Genomic DNA, 19769 nt, shown 5'->3' with positions numbered 1-19769 from the left:
ATGACTTCCTTTATGGACACACGGACATACAGGGACACATGCGCGCACACACACGCGCGCGCACACACACACGCACGCACGGACCCACACATTCAGACTGACACGCACGGGTACTCACACACAGATGGACACACCCTCGGACACACACGTACAGGACACACCCTTGAGACAAATGTGGATAAACACACACAAACACATGTCAACATTTAGCTAAGAGAGGAAGAAAAGAGAGCAAGACAGTAAGACAAGGAATACATCAGGAAAGATGACATGCTACGTGACAAAGTAATCTGTAACCAGTAGACAGTTTATGATAGTCATGTCCATGTTGTCCGCAGTGCTCCTTGGCTAACCTCTCCTTCAGTCAGCGCAGCCAATCAGCAGTGGCCTCTACGTGACAACTACAGCTATGTGTTAGAGGAGAGGAATCTGACGCTGACTAAATCAAATATTTCAAGTCTACTACACCATGACCATAGTAATGCAAGCATCAAGAGACGAGAAATCTTTGAATTCCTCAAATAGTTTGAGGTGATTAAACATTCCTCGGCAATCAATCCAAAAATCGAAATCCTAAATGAGTATTTACGGTTGACACATTTTTTTGGGGGGAAATCACAAGATAATAAAATGTGTTTCAGTATGAGGATCTCTGTACAGCTAAGTGTATTAAATCATATTTGATTGTAGAAAAGTGATCATAATTACATACAGTCGCTACTCTGGATACTTAAAACTGGAACTGCAGTGAACACACTCAGATTATCAAAGTAATATCACGCAATAGACAAGGCTTCATAATTAAGCATGCTGTTCTTTGAGACTTGAAGACAAAGGACCTCTATACAATGCACAGTTGGCCACATATTCACTAACACCCCCTATTGGCTATGGAGACTGACTTTGATCTCAAAATATAATTGTTTGGAGAGTTGCCCCCAAACTGCTATAGAATATGTGGATGTTTGATTTCTTTCTTAATCAAGGATTTTATAAACGTTTTAGAAGTAGGGTACAATTGAACAGACCTAATGCGTGAGAGCATCAGACGACTTGATAAGCTTAGCATGAACTTTAGAACATGTATATTATTATTACTGCAACGTCTAATACGATTAGACTAATTGGGTTTAATTATTTTGGCCATTAATGAGAGAATAGAATCCAATCCGAAAAACTCAACACAAACAGGCCCCAACTGAACTGACCCATGTCTGTCACGTGCACATAAACACACTCAATCCCTAAAACCTGGTGCATGTTTACACATACATGGCACTAAGACAGTGGCCAAGCACAAAGCTACGGGCCCCGACTGGGCACCGCGGCCATTGTGTGTGCGTCAGCCGAGCCCTTTTTGTGCCATTGTGCCCGGTGACAGGCTGAATGGGAGGGGGTGTTTAGCGGCGGAGGGATGTGTAGCAGGCACCTGCTGGGCTAGGCTGCACCGGCCCTGCTCTGCCCCACTATTAATACGTGTAGCGCAGGGGGCTCTTTTGTTACTCCGGAGCTGTTGGTGGCGACATGTTTGAAGTGTCACAAGTGTCAGTCTTTATTACATTCAGACCGATACTGGGGCGGACGGAGAGAGGAGGAGAGGGAGAGATGGAAGGAGAGAGGAGGAGAGAGAAAGAGAGCTGGGGGGTGGTGGGAGGAGGGGGGGGGGGAATAGAGTCGCTCACGCTGTTTTGAAAGTAAACGCGTCGGGCAAATGAAGAGAAACTTGGCAAGCTACCTGGTATGGTGATGTTCCAGTGATTCTGCTGTTTGGGGGATGACACGCTCTCTAATGGGCGACTTTGTGGCTGAATCGCTGCTCCATTTGTCAGCCTTCAGCGTTGAGGGATGGACATAATTCCCCCTCCTGATTAAAATGTCTCATAACTCTGAGGGGACAGAGGATGGATTCATTTGGTGCTAACCGACATTAGCTGCGTTTACCACAACAAACACCAGCCAAAAGTCCAGGCTCTGAGGATAGCAACTGAAGCTGCCTCCTGCAGTCATCTCAAAGCACAACAAAATGACACTTTGTTCTTTGGCTAAGCTTGTTTTCTGTGCTTTCTCACTGAAGGTAAGAATAGTCTTTTCTGCTGCTGATTATATTAGTAGACTGTTGTGGTGATTGGCAGGTGATGAGAAGTGTCCAATTGGCCACTCGTACAAGGCCTGAAGAAGCATGCGTTTGAAAGACATACAGAGAGATGGAGAAGGAGGCGAGAAAGGAAGAGAGAGAGGAAGAGAGAGAGAGGAAGAGAGAGAGGAAGAGAGAGAGAGAGGAAGAGAGAGAGAGGAAGAGAGAGAGAGGAAGAGTGGGAGAGAGAGGAAGAGTGGGAGAGAGGAAGAGAGAGAGGAAGAGAGAGAGGAAGAGTGGGAGAGAGAGGAAGAGAGAGAGAGGAAGAGAGAGAGAGGAAGAGTGGGAGAGAGAGGAAGAGAGAGAGAGGAAGAGAGAGAGAGGAAGAGAGGGAGAGAGAGGAAGAGAGAGAGAGAGAACACAAAGCAAATTTCCCGAAACACAAATACCGAGGTTTTAAAAGCGCACATCGATTGACATCCGTTGCAAATGTTCATCGACAAGAGGAGAAAAGCCATAAGAGAGGGAAAAAAAATAAAATCCATAATTGCTCTCATCGCCATATAATTTTCTGCTGGCAATTTTCAGGGAGCACACAATGACCTTTGCCTACTTAATTCCTGCACAATAAAGCACCAGAGAGATGATCACTGAGCCACATAATTACCTCCTCATCAATACATGGATCTACTGTACGTTACAGAAGGCCTGCGAAGGGGACGAAGGGACAAAACACATTACAGTCACACCAACGCACACAGCGCCCAGCACCAGGGTGTGGATCCCAATCTGGATCTGCAGTCCATCTGAAATGCATGGTGGGTAATGATGATGTGAGGGGTGAGGGCTGCATGGAGGAGCCCCATATGGCCGTCTCCGTGCGTGTCATTACCTTGTTACGGCTGTGACTGCCATCCAGCGAGAGAGGGACAGAGGCGGAGGGAGGGAGGCGGAGAGAGGGAGGTGGAGAGAGGGAGGTGGAGAGAAAGGGAGAGAGGGAGGTGGAGAGAGGGAGGTGGAGAGAAAGGGAGAGAGGGCGCCCAAGACAACGCTAGAACTGGAATTGGCAGAGGTCAACAGTGCCATAATTACTTTAAAATGTCAGCCTACAATAAAATACAACAGTTCATCTGGCAGAAAGCAAATTAGCTTTGACCATGCCGTAATTACCCTTTCCTGCAGAGCCATTAGAAGAGATCAAATCTCCACATTCAGTGTTTGAGGAAAGGGCATCACAGTACACTCCACATGACAAGGATGCACATTTGCCATTTTGCCGGGGTAATTAATTGTCCTTAGAATATAAATTTTATATTTGACTCTGGAATGGAAGAGTGTAATAACCTGCCAGTTTTATCTTAACCATTCTAAGACTCCGACCCTTCGAGATTCCCCCACCGTTTTCCCCACCTCTCTCTCTCCATTTGACTTTTTCAGTTCACTGGTTTATAAGGTAAAGTAATGCGACCCAAAAAAATCCAGTTTTTTAATCTATAATCCACGGGAAGATGAATTGCACACCCAGATAATGATGTAGGAGTCAGGTTTTATCATGCATGCATAATCCACGGGGAAACACTCGGAATGTATGAAAACACACAAACATGTAGCAGGTGTTTCTCGCCAAAACATCACAATGAGTTATTAGATGCTGATAACCTTAGAGGGCTGGTCAATGGAGAACAGTTCGATTGGTGCCATGATAAACATACACCAGATGTCCATTAGACACATGGAATCGACTTGTGCCTGGACCCAGTGGAGAAGATAAAGTCCTAATGGCCCTAAAGATGCTGTCCCTCAGCCCTCTCCTCAGAAAACGCCCGGGTAGCCAGCATTCTGCTCCCTCGTCCACCTTCCATTTCCTCCCGAAGAGAAGCGTTCATTAATGACCATCTCCGCTATAAACTCTAATTATATTCCCGGCACACTCACGTCCTCTCGCTCTGAGGGCACAAAGGGAACTAAATGAATAAGGTGTGGAAAACCTGTAGCCTTTGTTCTGATCATCTTCAGAACTAATTAGAAATGCTGCAATCTCCAATTAGCTAATGTGCCTTCGTTGACCCCGAGAACATTGAGCAACCATGAGGCAGAGAGATGAAGACAAAATTGAAGAAAAGAAAAAAGAAAAAAAACTCCATTGGCAACGCAACTTTTTTTTTCACGCTTACAATCTGATGATAGGAGATGAAAAGATACAATTTGATATGAAGAGTACAGACGCCGGAACAAACCAAGGTTAACTTATTTTACGGAAATGTCAACAGAATGAACAATAAAGAGTGGTTGCAAAGTAAAGGTCAAAGACAGGGAGAGGACCTTGATGGAGTGAAATGTTAGCTCAACCAGAACGGGTCTGTGAGAACTATTTCTCGTCATCAGTATTGTTTCCACAGACATGCCAGCAGATCATGGATTATGCTTAAATCTTGATGAAACAACTGTCTTCTAAGTCAATGGATTTTCCCAAAGCCATGTTGCCATACCACTGCGTTACAGTATTCCTGTTCACCTTTGAAGCAAACAGCCTCACAAGACATGTCAACACTGTGAAACTGCCCTGTGGAAGTACAGATGGGCCCATGTCATTCCTCTGCTTGTTTCTTCCACAGCAAAAAATAAAATAAAAAATGGATGTGACTCAATAAGTATCTCTGCTTGCCAGTCTGCTGTAAATGAGAAGATAGATTTTCATAGGAGCATTCAGGGGGATTACACCCATATATGGCCACGGTAAGGAGATTAAGATGTGACCTGCTTTCCAGACAATACCTGGAAGCGATGCAGCAAGAGCCAGTTACGGAGGTGAATGCCGTCGCGATCAATTTCCGTAAGCCCTGTGTGTTCTATTACCCATAGGTACTGCTTTTTTGTCAACGATTATTATTGTTCGATTCCAGCCCCGTTGTTTGCACATTTTTGACGCTCTTGGCGATTAGCGTCGGAGGCAGTGAGAGGCGGGAGGGGCCTGGAGGGCTGGGGGGGGTGGGAGAGAGGGTTGGGGTTGTATTGACAGCCAAACTAAATGAATGGGGGATTAGGTGCTGTGTAGTCCCAGTGTGGACCCAAGCCCAACCCAGCCAGGGGGGAGGGGTGGGGGGGCAAGGGTGGGGGTGTATCCCAGGTAGCCCTGCTGTAGCTTGGGCTCTGCTTGAGAGCATTGTAACCTTATCAAATTACTGCTGGGCCCGAGACTGTCAGCACTGCTCCTGAGTTGGCATAGACCGCCATGATTAGTCATGTTGAATTAAACATTCAGAGCATGTATGCCCTACCCACCAACACTACACACACACACGCATCCTCTCCGCCCTACCCACCAACGCTACACACACACACGCATCCTCTCCGCCCTGCCCACCAACACTACACACACACGTGCACACTCTCTGCTCTATCCACCAACGCTACACGCACCGACATGCACACTCTCTGCCCTGCCCACCAACACGACACAAAGCCATCTTCTCATATCTGTGCATACACACACGCACGCACACACACACGCGCACACGCACGCACACACACACACACGCGCACACGCACACATGCACGCGCAAGCACACACACACACCCTCCCACTTCTGTTTGAGAACAGGGAGATGTGGAAGCGTAAACAGGATTACGGAGACGGATCCACTGTCACACAGACCTCTGGATTGTCATTTCCATGCCTTCCTGACAGCTCGCCACGGCTCTAAGTCAGCCAGCGTTCGCCTTGACATGAAACGCAGGACCCGGGCACAAACAAGGTTATCAGCGGGGAGAGATGCGGAAGAGGAGACACGTCTACTCGGGTTTGGAGGCCGGGGGCCGGGTCTGTGGCGTGGGCTGGGTGATGCGCTGAGGGGGTGGTGGAGGGAGGGTTTGGAGGCCGGGGGCCGGGTCTGTGGCGTGGGCTGGGTGATGCGCTGAGGGGGTGGTGGAGGGAGGGTTTGGAGGCCGGGGGCCGGGTCTGTGGCGTGGGCTGGGTGATGCGCTGAGGGGGTGGTGGAGGGAGGGTTTGGAGGCCGGGGGCCGGGTCTGTGGCGTGGGCTGGGTGATGCGCTGAGGGGGTGGTGGAGGGAATGGGTGGGTGGGTGGTTCAAATACTGTGACTCTCCCAGACACAGCGTCTTCGCACCTGCCGTCTCGCTCTCGCTCACACGCGCGCGCGACACCTTTCGAACAGTCCTCCAGATTACAATCCTGTTCATTAATTTTATCTCTTCCGACATAAACTTTTAATATGCACACCAGCCGTACGAGGGGACTTCCAGGGCAGTTTAAATGACTGCAACCTGTAATTACTGTTCCAGCACTTGATTAGAATAATCTGATTGCAATTATTCAGTGACTTTAAAATACAAGCCCCAAGCTAGAGAACAATAATTCAGGGGCAGTGATTGTGAACGTGGCTCCTTTTTGGCTGTAAAATGATGTTTTAATCGGAGTCAACCAAGGGGTTCCCTGCTAAGGAGCCAGTTCCTTCAATTAAGACCCATTTATGCAGCGAGGGGGAAGAAGTTGGGATGTGATGTGGAGTTAATCACCATGCCGATAGTCACCGAGCCATCACGGATCAGAGGACTAACCTGCTAACCGGTAAACAGGCAGGAACACAAGAGACAAGGCAAGAGCTCGCACAGTCACGAACACGCACGCACACAAATTGATGCATATTTCAACACAACAAAGCTTGCGCAAGTGTTCGTGTACGCAGACAGAGACACACTGCCACACGCACACAAAAGCTGATGGCACACACACACACACACACACACACACAAACACACAAACACACAAACAAGCTCGCGCAAACATGTCATGCGTACGCAGACAAACACACACTCGCGCGCGCACAAACAGCACGGCTGTTGCTTCCGCAAGTTAATGGGGTGAAAACTCCAAATAATCTCTGAAGCTTAAAAGGCCAAGACTACAGATAAAGGTTTATTGTTGCCATAATCACTCCACTGAAAGGACGCGAGTTGAATCAAATTGCAAATCAAGATGTTTGGCGGTCAAGCATGGCCAAAGATAGACATGTCAGCTTCTGCAGAGGCACAGAGTAAATATAATTTATCATCGACCTCAACAGTGGATCTCAATTGGAGCCCGATTAATTAAAAAGGTAATGCTACAAGGGAAACTGTGGCACCCTGGCAATCACTCCATGGTCAAAATGAAGGACGAGAGCAGAGAATTTTTATAGGCTGTGATTTAAGGGACTTTATTTCTTCCATCTGATCCACCTGAGGATAGTCACTGCTGCCTTACACTGTCTGGATGACCCACGGAGGGTGATTAAAAACAGCAGAGATGATTAGGGTTGAATGGTAGCGCTGGGCACACACACACGCACTTATACTGTATGTGTCCTTCAGGGACTAAAGTGTCTGTGTGTGTGTGTGTAGCGACATGTGCACTTTCAAACTCCTCCACAGCAGTGGGCAGACAAAGCAACTATATCAAATGTAGGTAATTACTACAATCCTGTAATCACCACCATACGAGAACGAAACATGCCACAGTATTGTGTCAAATTAACCAGCGTAAGTGACTCAATCAGACACGTCTTCCACAATCACAGCCATTGTGCCTTGGTCTCACCCGAGCCCGTAAGGCGGAGAGTTCAAAGAGCCCCTGTAACGTGTTGTTGCAGCGACCATCTTTCATCTGGGATGTTGGCCTGCGTTGGATCATAGGCCTGTGATGAAAAGCGCTAACAGTGATAGCAGGCTAATTTGATGCTAATGAATAATGGCTACTAACGACAGCAGTGTGGCTCACCTCGGGCCACGCGGGAAATGCGCGTCACCCCCCCCCCCCCAAGGAGCCAATCTCTCTCCACCCCACACACACCCCATGCACACCAGCCCCGATGACTTCATAAGCCTGGTGGATGAAGACCTTGGTGTCTTGGGTTGACGAAACACAGAGTTACGCGGCTTTTCTTGAGTTCCTCAAGGAGGGTTGTCACCGAAGGCCTTGTGTGCAGTATTATTCGAGGACATAGTTATTGTATCTGCGAAGAAACACATTTGTATTTCTTCTTTACGTCTGTTTTTGTTTGTTTGTTTGTTTGTTTGAGCTCTGAGGCTCAGACAATGTACATGCTGTAGACTTAATCGCCACACAGGGTGGGGTAGCAGAGATAGAGGGTCGGAAAGACACCGTCAATAAAGGGTATTGTATATTGAGTATGTGCTCGCCTTTTATTTGCGCTCGCTTGAGGATGAGTGGGCGGGAGAAGCCTGAGCGTGTTTGCGTTTGTGCGATAGGGCGCGATGGCGTGTTCTGCGTGTGTTTTTATTGATTGGCCCTGAAGGGGCTGAACTTTGTCAGGTCTCCACAATAAGGTGAGGCGTAAACAAGCCTGATGAAGGCTAATCACTTTAACTCGCTTCAACATGCGGCAGCCATGTCGACGTGGCCCTCTTAATCCACAGTCCTCGGTAACCTGCACGTAATCCCCTTCAAGAGGAGGACCAGGAGAGGCTGGAATGGAATTACAGTAAGGATCATCTTCAGGCCAATTATGTACTGCAAGAGTCAGAGCAGCACATGGGTAGAGAATGCAACGTGTAATCCCATGTTGTTGATCTGTTTTATTTATTTAACCTTCATTTGGGGAGCTACTCTGAGGGTCTCTCTTTTTTAAGGTGAGCGCTGCATAATGCGCCCGTGGAAAAAAAGAACGAAAAACAACTCTATAAACTGAAACCGAAGATGAGTTTCGTGAATCGCTATGGTTACAGGAACAGAACCAACAAAGAGCGCCCCAAACGTTGATGGGTTAATTCTCCAGCATATTCACCGTTAGCCCAAAAACGATGAAGATTAGTAGCATTGCGTTGTGCGGAACAACCATAATTACCGCGTTTCCTTAGAGCGATCATGCACTCAATAGTCCATTTCTGTAGTTATTCCTGTTGCCCACGGCTATTTAGAAAATATATTAGACAGAGATATAAAATAATTTAATAAAACACACAAGCAGCATTTGAACCGATCTGAGTACCGTCTAGTTTCCTTCCAGACGGAGGTGGGGTAGGAGGACAAAGAGCTCGCTCTCTAACAGAGCCCCACGTTGAACTCATTCCTCCCTCTTAAGCTGCTCTGTCTCCCCACGTTCTCTGAACTGTGCAGAGGAAACCCCTTCCCCCCCCCCCCCTCCCCCCTGATTCCAACGCGGCCGAACGAAACCCATCATTATCGGGGTCCCAAAATGGGAGAAGAGGAGAGGATGCAGGTGGAGACGGAGTGAGGGGAGGGTGGGAGAGTACTGGGACGTACAGTACGGAGGGGAGAGATGGGGAGGGCGGGGGGGGGGGGGGGTGAAGGGGGCCCGGTGAGTGTGGGAGGTGCGAGGGAGAGAAAGAGAGAGAAGGGGTGGGGGGGGGTCCTTGAAATAGTGCCCTGGTATGTTAGGGACCAGCTGGACTGGAGTAGCCTGCTGATTCTGGCTGCCCTCCTCGTCCTCTCTCCTCCACGACCTACCTCACCCTCCCTCCATCCTTCTCTATCCGTCTCCCCCCCCCCCCCTCCCTCCATCCCTCCAACAGTTAGTCCGTTGAACATCCATGATGCTGGTCTTTCCTGGAGAGCCTGTCCCAGATTAGCAGGAGAACCCTGACCCTGGCTGGCCGCCTCCAGGGGCGGGGGGGGGGGGGGGGGGGGGTTAGAGCAGCCAGGCTATCTCCTCGCCCCCGCGGACACACTGCTAACATGCCTGGCCCTGACCTCTCTGTGGCACCAGCTGCTGGGTGACAACAGTCCCCTGGACGCTGGCCCCAATCTAGCATGCACGTCCAGCCATGCTACCCTGGACACAGCAGGCCCCTGTGCCGGGGGGGGGGGGGGGGGGGGGGGGGGAGGCAACTCCAACGAGGGTTTGAATGTCCCCGATTTGAAATGGGACGTGGGTGCATTTTATCACCAAAAAACAGCTTGGGGATTTAGTTCACATGTGCTCTGGCAGGATCCAGACCAACTTTGGGCTTTGCTACCTACTCCCTATTTAAAAGAGACCTCCGTGGGTATGGTGCTGGTCTAGAAGTTTCCATCCAGGCCCCCCCGTGTCAACATTGGCCTCTTAAGCACAACAACAAGGTGGTGCGAGGAGCCAGCAGGCTCTCTGTGAGATCTATCATACCTTTAGTGAATCTAGCAAACTGCCTTGACAATAGAGCTAATGACTTGTTTTGTTTTCGCCGCAGTCTGAGACGAGAGCGTCCGGGGGGCTGGGCTTTACGTCATCGTCCTCGGCCCTCCTCTCAGGTCCGCGCTGACATGCTTATGTCATCAGAAAGGGTGAAGATTGATTGTGCCTTTCATTAGATGGCTGTCAGGGGCAGATGTCCACAGATGGGTGGTATGTTATATAACGAACAGCGTTGGCATGCACCGAGCGTTGCTGTCCTGTTGCTGTTGGCTCGGCTGTGCTGGATTTCTGTCCCCCTGACCAGGGACGGGGCCCCCCAAGGTGTTCTGCGTGGGTCTTTGTGACCTGTTCCTACCTCGGAAGACATCTAAATATGTAATGGTTCGATGTCGTTCGGATGTTCAAATCTACAGTCTACCGAAAAAAGCTTGTTTGAAAGAGGAGGGAGGAACGAATTGAGAGAGAGAGAGAGAGAGAGAGAGAGAGAGAGAGAGAGAGAGAGAGAGAGAGAGAGAGAGAGAGAGAGAGAGAGAGAGAGAGAGAGAGAGAAAGTGAAAGTGAAGCATGAGAGAGAGAGAGGTGAAAGGAGTCAGCACCGGTGAACTGAGAGCACCCTGCTTTGAAAGGGAGGAGAGAGAAAAAAGAGAGAACACGGGAAGAAAACGGGGCCTTGGAATCAAAGCCAGTCACTTCAAGGGCCTGAACTTGGCCATTGAATCCTTGGAAGAGGTTTTTATCCACACAGGGAGGGAAAAAAAAGGCTGGTAGAAAAAAAATATATATCTGAAAAAAAGAAAAGACAGAAGGATGGAGAGAGACTGAAAGAGGAGTGGGGAGAGATGAGAAAGAGTGAAAGAGAGAGTAAAATAGGGAGAGTGGAGAGAAAGAAAAAAAAAAGAAAGAGAGGTCTCTTGCGAGAGCACCAAGCAAAGCCCTAGCAGCGTCGTGCAAAACTGCCCCTTTTCTCCTTTTCAGGTGGGTGGAGTCTGCAGCCTCAACACTCAATTGACCTGTTTCCAAATAATCTCCAGAAGAAAATGAAGATTAAGTTCCCTGAACAAGAGCAGTTTTCACAGTCTAGCACACAAAGAGAGGGAGCGGGTAAAACATGAGAGGGCTGGCCGCATTGTGCCGGCCCACTTAAATCTTATTTCCATTCACTAAATGTGTTATTTGACTTGGCGCGAGGGCTGGTATGTCTCATGCAGCAGCAGGGAGCAGGGCCCAGGCTGTGCCAAGTGCTCAGTGGGCCCTGTGAACAGGCCCCAACCTCGGCCTTAGCTGCTGACCTGACGCTAAGTGGGTGGTTCAACCAAGAGGAGGTGTAGGAGGAGGAGAGAAAAAACGAAAAAAACTGAATACCATTAACCTCAACTTGACGTTCGGTCTCTGATTTCTCATCTCTCTGCTCTCGGCCCATCACTGAAGGATAAATAGGAAAGAGGCGTGAGAGAGGGCGTGAGAGAGAGAGAGAGAGAGAGAGAGAGAGAGAGAGAGAGAGAGAGAGAGAGAGAGAGAGAGAGAGAGAGAGAGAGAGAGAGAGAGAGAGAGAGAGAGAGAGAGAGAGAGAGAGAGAGAGAGAGAGAGAGAGAGAGAAGAGAGAGAGGCGTTTCAGACAGTGTGTGTAAGAAAGACACAGTTGGTGAAATTGTTTAGGGTTTACTCGAACTCTGTTTCTGTCTACGTCGTGCTCTTAGCGCTGGCAAGCAGGGTTGTGTCAGCATAATGGTACTTGCAGGAATGGAAACTATTTCTGTGTTTGCTTTTTGGATGAGGGGAAATGAACACCATGAGAACAAACCCATAGTTCACTGTGCTGTGAAATCAAAAGAATGCTAAAGTTATTAGGGAAGTGGAAAAATCAAATAAAGCAGAAATTGGCCTAAAACAGCAAACCTATTATTTTACTTCTCTTGAACAATAAATCAAGGCCTATAACTCAAAACTGTCAATTTTAAATGACACAAGATTAACTGAGCCAATGAATGGGACTTTAACATAGAATACAAATAACGAATTGCTAAATTGAACACTTAAGGGCAAAATATTTGAGACACCAGCCAATCTTGTAAAAACATGTAACAGTCTGTAACAGTCAGCTGTACTGTACTTTATGAACCAATTTACCAGAGGCCTACTATATGTTCTATATGAGGCAAAATACATAAACTACAGTGGTGACAGAGAAAAATATTTCGAAAGATACACACATGCACACAGACACACATTCTTCCTTACACTACTTATTGTCAAAGCCGAACTCAACTTGACAACAGGAAAAATTAAGGGATGTTTTAGTAGATATAATGTCACCCTCCTCCATGTGTGTGAGACAGCTCCAGACCCGGGGGAGGTTCTTCCCACGGCAGGCCCAAAGCAGGCCTCACTAGCTGGGGCACATGACGTCAAGATCTGCCCCAGACATCCAGCCCCGAGAACGATCTCCAGCTCCGCACCACACTTCAGACTGCCTCCCATTATCTAAAACTCACAGGAATTTGGAAGATGACACATTTGTCCCCCATGGCCCGCTGTGGAAAATAAAAAAAAAAGAGGAAAGAGAGGAAAAAATAGGAGAGGGAGAAAAGTAAGGAGGACAGGAAGAGAGGATGAGGAATTGGGCCAAGGTCTGCGAGGATCCATCCCGTCCAGGAGAGATGGTGTGCCTGGCAGTGCCTGCGCGGGGAGGTGGGGGGGTCATGGTCGGGGCCGGGGAAGCTCCGCCCTCTTGGCAGTGACTCCATCAGTGCAATGGGAAGAGGGATTGTTTTACAAGGTACATATACATCCATGGGGACCTTCCATTTCCTCTTTCCCAACGTAGCACCAGCGCAACTTCTATTTTTCTTTGGTACACTTATCTTTGATCGCAATATATATATTGCTCAGCAATGTAAACAAACCCACAAATTGCACACAACCCCCCCCCCCCCCCCCCCCCACAAAAAAAAACATGACTTCCTGGTGATAACTTCACTGGGACGATGATAACGGTGGTGTGATGCAGACAGCAAGGGGGGTTTCACAGTCGAAGCGGAATGTGTCATCCCCCATCAGGACAGAACCCCCCCCCCTTTCGCTTCCCAACGGGAACTCTGGACTGTGCCATAATGAAGGCCGCGTTCCATTTTCAATAAACAGGGGAATTCAAAGAATCATCACATTCCTTGGAAAGCTATGCACCTCTACCCCGTCACCCATCTTCCTCTCATCCTCTATGTCACACACACAAACACACAAAGGCACAAACCTCATCCCCCAGTGGTGCTTCAGACATGGAAAAGACAGACCACTCATGAGAACCATACCAGCGCTGATCTAGCCGATAAGCTGACCAATTGGGTTCATTTCTCAAAGAAAACGTTGTGTTCAGACGCCCTAAAGATCCCCATGTGTGATGGAAATCCTTCTGACAACTCGATCCCATCGAGGTCTTATTCTGCGCTGCGGTTCCTGGCCCGAACCATTCACTGAAACCCAAAGAGTGTTATTACAGGTCTTTAGTGGCCTATAAGAGGACATTAGTCAAAACAAATATGTAAATCTGGAAAGTGCAGGAACCTCACAGAGGTTAAAGTGACGCTGGGAGGGTAAAAATATGTAACGTCAGCTGACCTTAGTTGTCTGCGACCGACTTCAAAAACTTCTGTCACATGCGATTGAACAGGAATATCCTCCGTAAAATATCAGAGTGGAGACTGAAAATAAAACCCAGCTGGTGTGTCAGGGGTTGTGCACACTGAAATACGACGCCACTATCAGATCTGAATGCAAGCGCTGCAGTGATAATAGCTGAATATTCATTTCGGCGCGAGCGGAAGACAAACATTCCCATCCTTAATGATGTCTCCCGGGAGGAAGTTCACTCCGCAAGGTTGTTACGCAACCAGGCCCCTGTCACTTTGACGGGTCAGGAAAGGGTTGCGCTTCTAACATTAGCACAAGCGTGTGACATCTACTGTGGCGACACAAGCTCTTGTGAAACCCGGAACTTGCATCCAGCTTCGCAGGTAGAACACAATGCCACTACTAAACACCACTTCCTGTCGCTTGGATAAACAGTAGGCCTGTCACTCTTTTCCTCGAATAATTACTGCAATTGAATGTGCGGCCTCATGATTGTTTCTTGTTGTTTGAGTGTGTGTGTGTGTGTGTGTGGGGGGGGGGGTGTAGCTGGCGAGGGTGTGTGTGTGTGCGCGCGCAAGCGTATGTTCTGGTGTGAGTGTGTGTGTGTGTGTGTGTCTGAAGACAGAAGATGTGCTCTCGTTACACCCTCCACGAGGTGCTGCAACACAGCTGATTGATGGACACCGTCGGGGGCTGTGTGTTGGAGTGGATGGGAGTCATTGCACAGGAGCAAACACAGAGATGGTAGACAGGGTGACACTCTCCATTACAAAGCATTGGGAAAACCAACACGCGCACACACACACACACGCCAGATCTACCTGCCAGCTGCTGCAAGACGGAGAGAAAGATGGGGTTTGTTGGTTTTGTGAAGCCCACAGACAAGACCCCCCAGGAGACTGCAGGTCCTCCACAGCACAGGCCCAGCCTTCTTCACTCCGCCGCACAAGCAATCTGTTTTCTATATTACCCGCCTGCATCACTGTACTATGCACTATAGAACAGCAATTGAGCAGGAAATTAAGTTAGGGGATCGGTATTTGGCAGAGGAGAACAAGCTGGTGGTCTTCTCCGCATACAAGGATCATTAAATATCACAAGTTCCTTGATACATTTCCGTTTCTGCTCTTGCTCGGCGCCCCTCCCTCCCCATCCCTCTCTTTCGCCGTGGTCTCGTTTCTCTCTCCTCGTTGTGGAGGGGAAAGAAAACATCCTAATGGGTATTTGAACAGCTTGAAATGTGCGGGCCCGGGAACCACTTCCCTGTGACAGTGAGTGTTGGCTGTGGCTTGAAAACGTTCAGTCGCAAAATATGGAACATCCCCCTCTCTCCCTCTCTTCGGCTTGTTTCGTCTTTCTCTCTCGCTCTCTTCCTCCTCCCCAACTTCCTCAATATATTCCTTCCTGACCCCCATCCTAGAGTGCTTTCCTCCAACAGTTTTTTTTTCATTTTTTATTTTTTTTTGCTTCTGTCTTCTGTGACCGAAAACCATGTGTCGCAAACCATCTTTATTGCATCCAACATTTATTTTAGTCCTCACCTCGGGTGCAAAAGCAGTGCAAGGTAGCTACATCAAACATGTTCCAAGTGTGGTTTGGGAGTGTTACACTTTCAGGAAACTTTCGAGAAAACCACGTTTGTTTCTCTCAGTTTCTGAATGTCGTTCTGCACCGTGTAGCCTCATCATCGTCAGATCACAGGATGTGACATGCTAACGCCAGCATGTTTTCACCCTTCTAGTCGTCCATGCTAATGACGCTTATTCATGAATTACCTTACTAGCACTGATAAACTGAAAATGGGGAATTGGAAGAGTAGGATAATGGAGGCTGTATATTGAATGTACAATTATTGTACAGAACTGTCCCATCTTTACTGCAGAGAAACATCTTATTTTCCAGGACTGAAATAAATGACAAAGTTGATGCGTCTGCGTATTTCTGTTGCAACACAAACTATTTTCTACCTCACCAAAAAAAGTTAATTTTTGTTTCTTTTATTAACTCCTTAATCATAAACCTCATTATCAAATTAATAATTAACTTCTATTTCAAATTAATTTGTGTGCTATCAAATTTGGACAGTGCCTAATTAGGAAATATAGGTACAGTCATCAAATGCCCCAGATCTGAACAATATTAATGAAAAGTATTCATAGAATACATTTCAGAGTCCATTGATTCCATCACGGCTCTTCTGGCTTTTAGGAGCGTCAGTATTTTGTACTGGAGTGCTCTGAGCGGTCTTGGAGAGAATTAGCTGTACGTAAATAGTAGAGACACTGGCACCATTTTGGTCATTTTCTGTATTGGCGATCAATGGAATTGCTATGCAGGATGTGCCAAGAGCTGATTGATGTCATTGGGTGATTGGTCAGAAATCCGCCAACAGCAGCTCATAAAGGTGGACAATGATGGACAATCTCCATTCGGGTGTGCTCTGTAGGAAAAAGGTATTCAACAAGCAGAGGCTTGTACGACACACACACACACACACACACACACACACACACTGGACAAAGAGAGACCACTGCCACTATCTAAGGTGAATCAGTTTTGGTGTTGACAGCTAAATTAACCAGTGCAACTAGATAAGCCAGGGCAATTACCCCTGGTCTGAGTGGCTTACATTGGTTCAGTTGAGATGGATGGATGGACAGGAAGAAAGGACGAAGGATTACCCGGGGGGAGAGAAACACAGATGGATGGGTAAATGACCGAATAAAGTTATGAATGAAAATAAGAAAATAAGCGATCAAAGGGGTGTCAAGTCATGTTTCTCCAACTCCAAAAGTCACGTTTCCCAACTCCCTTGGCTCTCTACTACACAACCCACACACAGAGTACAGTGCCCATAGGCAAACACACACACACACAAACACACACACAGTACTGGAGGCCCCGCGAGGCTGGCGGCAGGCAGTAAGATAAGGACCCAAGCAGGGATAAATCCCCCCTGAAGCAGGCTTGATGGACAGACAGGCCACCATTAACAATGCTGCGGGCTTGTGAGAGCAGGCGCTGATGGAAAGATACCCTGGCATTTGCCGTGTTCAGAAGTGGCCCTTAAAGATTTCACACTTCCAATTTCTTTGAATTATCTGCCATCTCCTGCCTGTCACTCAGTGTGACAATCTGAGATTCCAGCTCGCCGTGCCGTGGACCGGGTTATTGACAAAGCAATCCAGGGTGAAACTACGTGCCCTGATAAAACATTAGCCAAACAACTCCGTCCTGCTTTCTCGACCTGAAACCCGAATCAACGCTCTCTCTCTCTCACCTTCCCTCTCTTTCTCTGTCTCTCTCTCCCAATTATTTTTACCTTCCACTCCAGGTTTTGTGTTGCGTACTGCTAGTCTTCCCTTTCTTTTTAACTCTCCGGGACCCAATCAATCACTTCCTTTCTCTCTCTCACTCCTCAGATTTCGAGGTTAGTTCAGAGGTGACGTGGAACATCATGACTCTGCTGCGAGCCTCGTTTCTCCCAAACCAGCATGCACTCAGCTCTGACAAATCAACAGGAGATACCCTAACATTATGCAGACTTAGCCCATCCAAGGCTAGTCCACAAGCCGGGGCTCTGTGCTGTTCTGTGCTGTACCATAGGCAGGCCTGGCTGGCCAACCAAACGACTGATGAAAGCCCAGGCAGGCCTGGCACGGAGCAGAATGTTTATCAGATCGAGCGCCGTGATCCGCTCCGCTCTTCAGACAGGCCATGATAGAAACATCACAACAGCCCCATTACTCTAGACGTGCACAGTGTAGTCGGGCGCCGGCGCAGCCCCGCGCACAGCACACTATGAATTATTGAGAGCAGACAGATTAGGCTGCGAGGCTGGAAGTCTACAGGCTCGCTACAGATGCTGCCGAGCCGGGGAAGCGACATCAGACGGGGGGGGTGGGGGGGTTGTGGAGCCCGCCTCTATTTGAGGATGTCTGAATCTGATTATACGAGGGTGGCTGCAGGGGGCACAGGGGTGTCGACGAAAGGGGTTGGGTAGTGGGGTGGGTGGGAGGGAGGGAGGGAGGGAAGGGCGGGGGGTGAGGGTAAGCCCTGGGTGAAGGGCACGGTGTTGGGAGTTTGTCTGACATGTGGCCTGGCGGGTTGTCTGGTAGCTGTTTGGCTGGCTGGCTATTTGGCTGGCTGGCGGGCTGGGAGGGCTGGCCGGTCTGGCCCTGCCTCAGCTCTCCTCTCCCCGGAGTGACGGGCCGAGACATTAAGGCAGGCGTTTTAATTAACTGTGCCACTCTTCCACCTGCTGCCCTCAATATGCTCCGGCCTGGGCGAGCTGTCTCTCACACACTCCTCTCTCTCGCCGCCCCCCGCCCCCCCCCCACCTCATTCTCTCTGACACGCACGCACGCGAGCACCCACCCACGCACTCATATCTTACCTGTGCTCTCTTCTATGCATTTCATTCTTACTCCTCGCTTCTCTCTCTCTCTCACTCTCTCTCTCTGTCACCCCTCCCTTGCCCTCGTCATGTCCCTCTCCTTGGTGATACTGTAGCCGGCCCCTCGCGGCCCATCCACTGCAGTCTCACCCTAATAACTGGGCTTCATCCCAAGAGTCAGGGTGATTCCATCACTCTGGCGTGGCAGAATTAGACCCTTTTTCTTCTTTTTTTTTTATGTTTAAGTGTAGAGATTTAATTTCTACACAGGTCCGGCTCCGCTGACCTTCTGTCAGTATGTCCGCCCCCCCCATTCCCCCCCCACCCCACTGCCCCGCCTCTCTTTCTCATCTCTCCGATCTGTCTGTTAATTCTATGCTGCCTGACACTCATCAGGTTATTCATTAAGGGCTGATTGGAGCTGGATATTTCTGCTCCCACATGGCTAGCTATGCCAGGGATCAAACCCAGGATGGTAGCTAGACAGAGAGGCACAGCAGGTGTGTGTGCGCCCGCACTCGTGTGTGAGTGTGTGTGTGTGTGCGCGCATGCGCGGATACTCTGGAAAGTCTGAGCGAGTGTAGCAATGTCTGTTGCATGCGTTGCCATTCTAAGGCCGTTTAAGAACCTCATTTTGTCTTCTGACTCCTATGGTTTAATCATTGAGATCATAAATGGAGAATTAATTCTAATGGAATGCTGCAACAAATGATCCACTTTTAGCACTCTACTTAAATTGTATTACACTTTTAATAGGGTTAATAATAGATAGCATTAGCAACACGGGAGAACGCCATTACAAAGTGTTGTATTAAAAGGATTGATGTCTCCTGTGCTGAATTAGGTCCAGGTCTCCCAGATACAGCTAAAAGCTAACAAATGACCTTCTCTCCCACTCAGACACCATGACGGGGCCCCAGTCGCAGCCATATCCACTGTCGAGGCCTGCGACTGGGGCCCATGCATCAGGCCGGCGGACGGGGGAGCATTCATCAGCTGGGTGAGGAGAAGTGACTTTGAAGTTCTTCCACGGCGAGGTGAAGGAACGTCTGTAGCCCTCAACCCCTGTGTTTGTGTTAGCAGCGCCAGGGCTGGGAGATCTCTTCATGAATGATGGTGATGTATAGCTGGCCTGGCTAAAGGCGCGCACACACACACACGTACACTCGCACACAGGCAGGCGTGCAGCTGCGAACTCGCCACACACACACACAGGCATGTAATCGCAAGCTCAAGCATATGCATGTCCTCTGTGTACACGCTAGCAGAAAAACAAGCTTCAAGGCCTTCTACTGTACAACTTTGAACATTTCGTCCCTATTGTACACACAAACTGTACATACTGGATTTCCAGTTCTGCAGCCTGGATACCCTTCACTACAATCCGCCACAATTGGGACAGTGTACTGAAAGTCAATGCCCACATAAATAATGTACGTCAAGCTCCACCATGTTCACCTCCTTGTGTGTGAGACCAGTCCAAGGATAGACTGTGGAGTCGTCTACTATGCAGAGACAGCAGA

At 48.6% G+C, this 19769-nt stretch overlaps 1 protein-coding gene across 1 annotated transcript in view; it reads right to left on the bottom strand.

Moving 5' to 3' along the window:
• Nucleotides 1-12422: 12422 nt before the first annotated feature.
• Nucleotides 12423-19769, bottom strand: part of LOC134014901 (semaphorin-4E-like) — a 117911-nt gene continuing 110564 nt past the window's right edge. The window contains exon 21 of the mRNA XM_062454081.1: nt 12423-12704. Coding sequence (XP_062310065.1) covers nt 12610-12704 — 95 coding nt within the window. The 3' untranslated portion in view covers nt 12423-12609. The remainder of the gene's footprint in view (nt 12705-19769) is intronic.

The sequence above is a fragment of the Osmerus eperlanus genome, chromosome 28, assembly GCF_963692335.1.
Source record: "Osmerus eperlanus chromosome 28, fOsmEpe2.1, whole genome shotgun sequence".
Classification (NCBI taxonomy): domain Eukaryota; kingdom Metazoa; phylum Chordata; class Actinopteri; order Osmeriformes; family Osmeridae; genus Osmerus; species Osmerus eperlanus.
The sequence above is the reverse complement of the archived record's forward strand: the minus strand, read 5'-3'. Positions and strand labels throughout refer to the sequence as shown.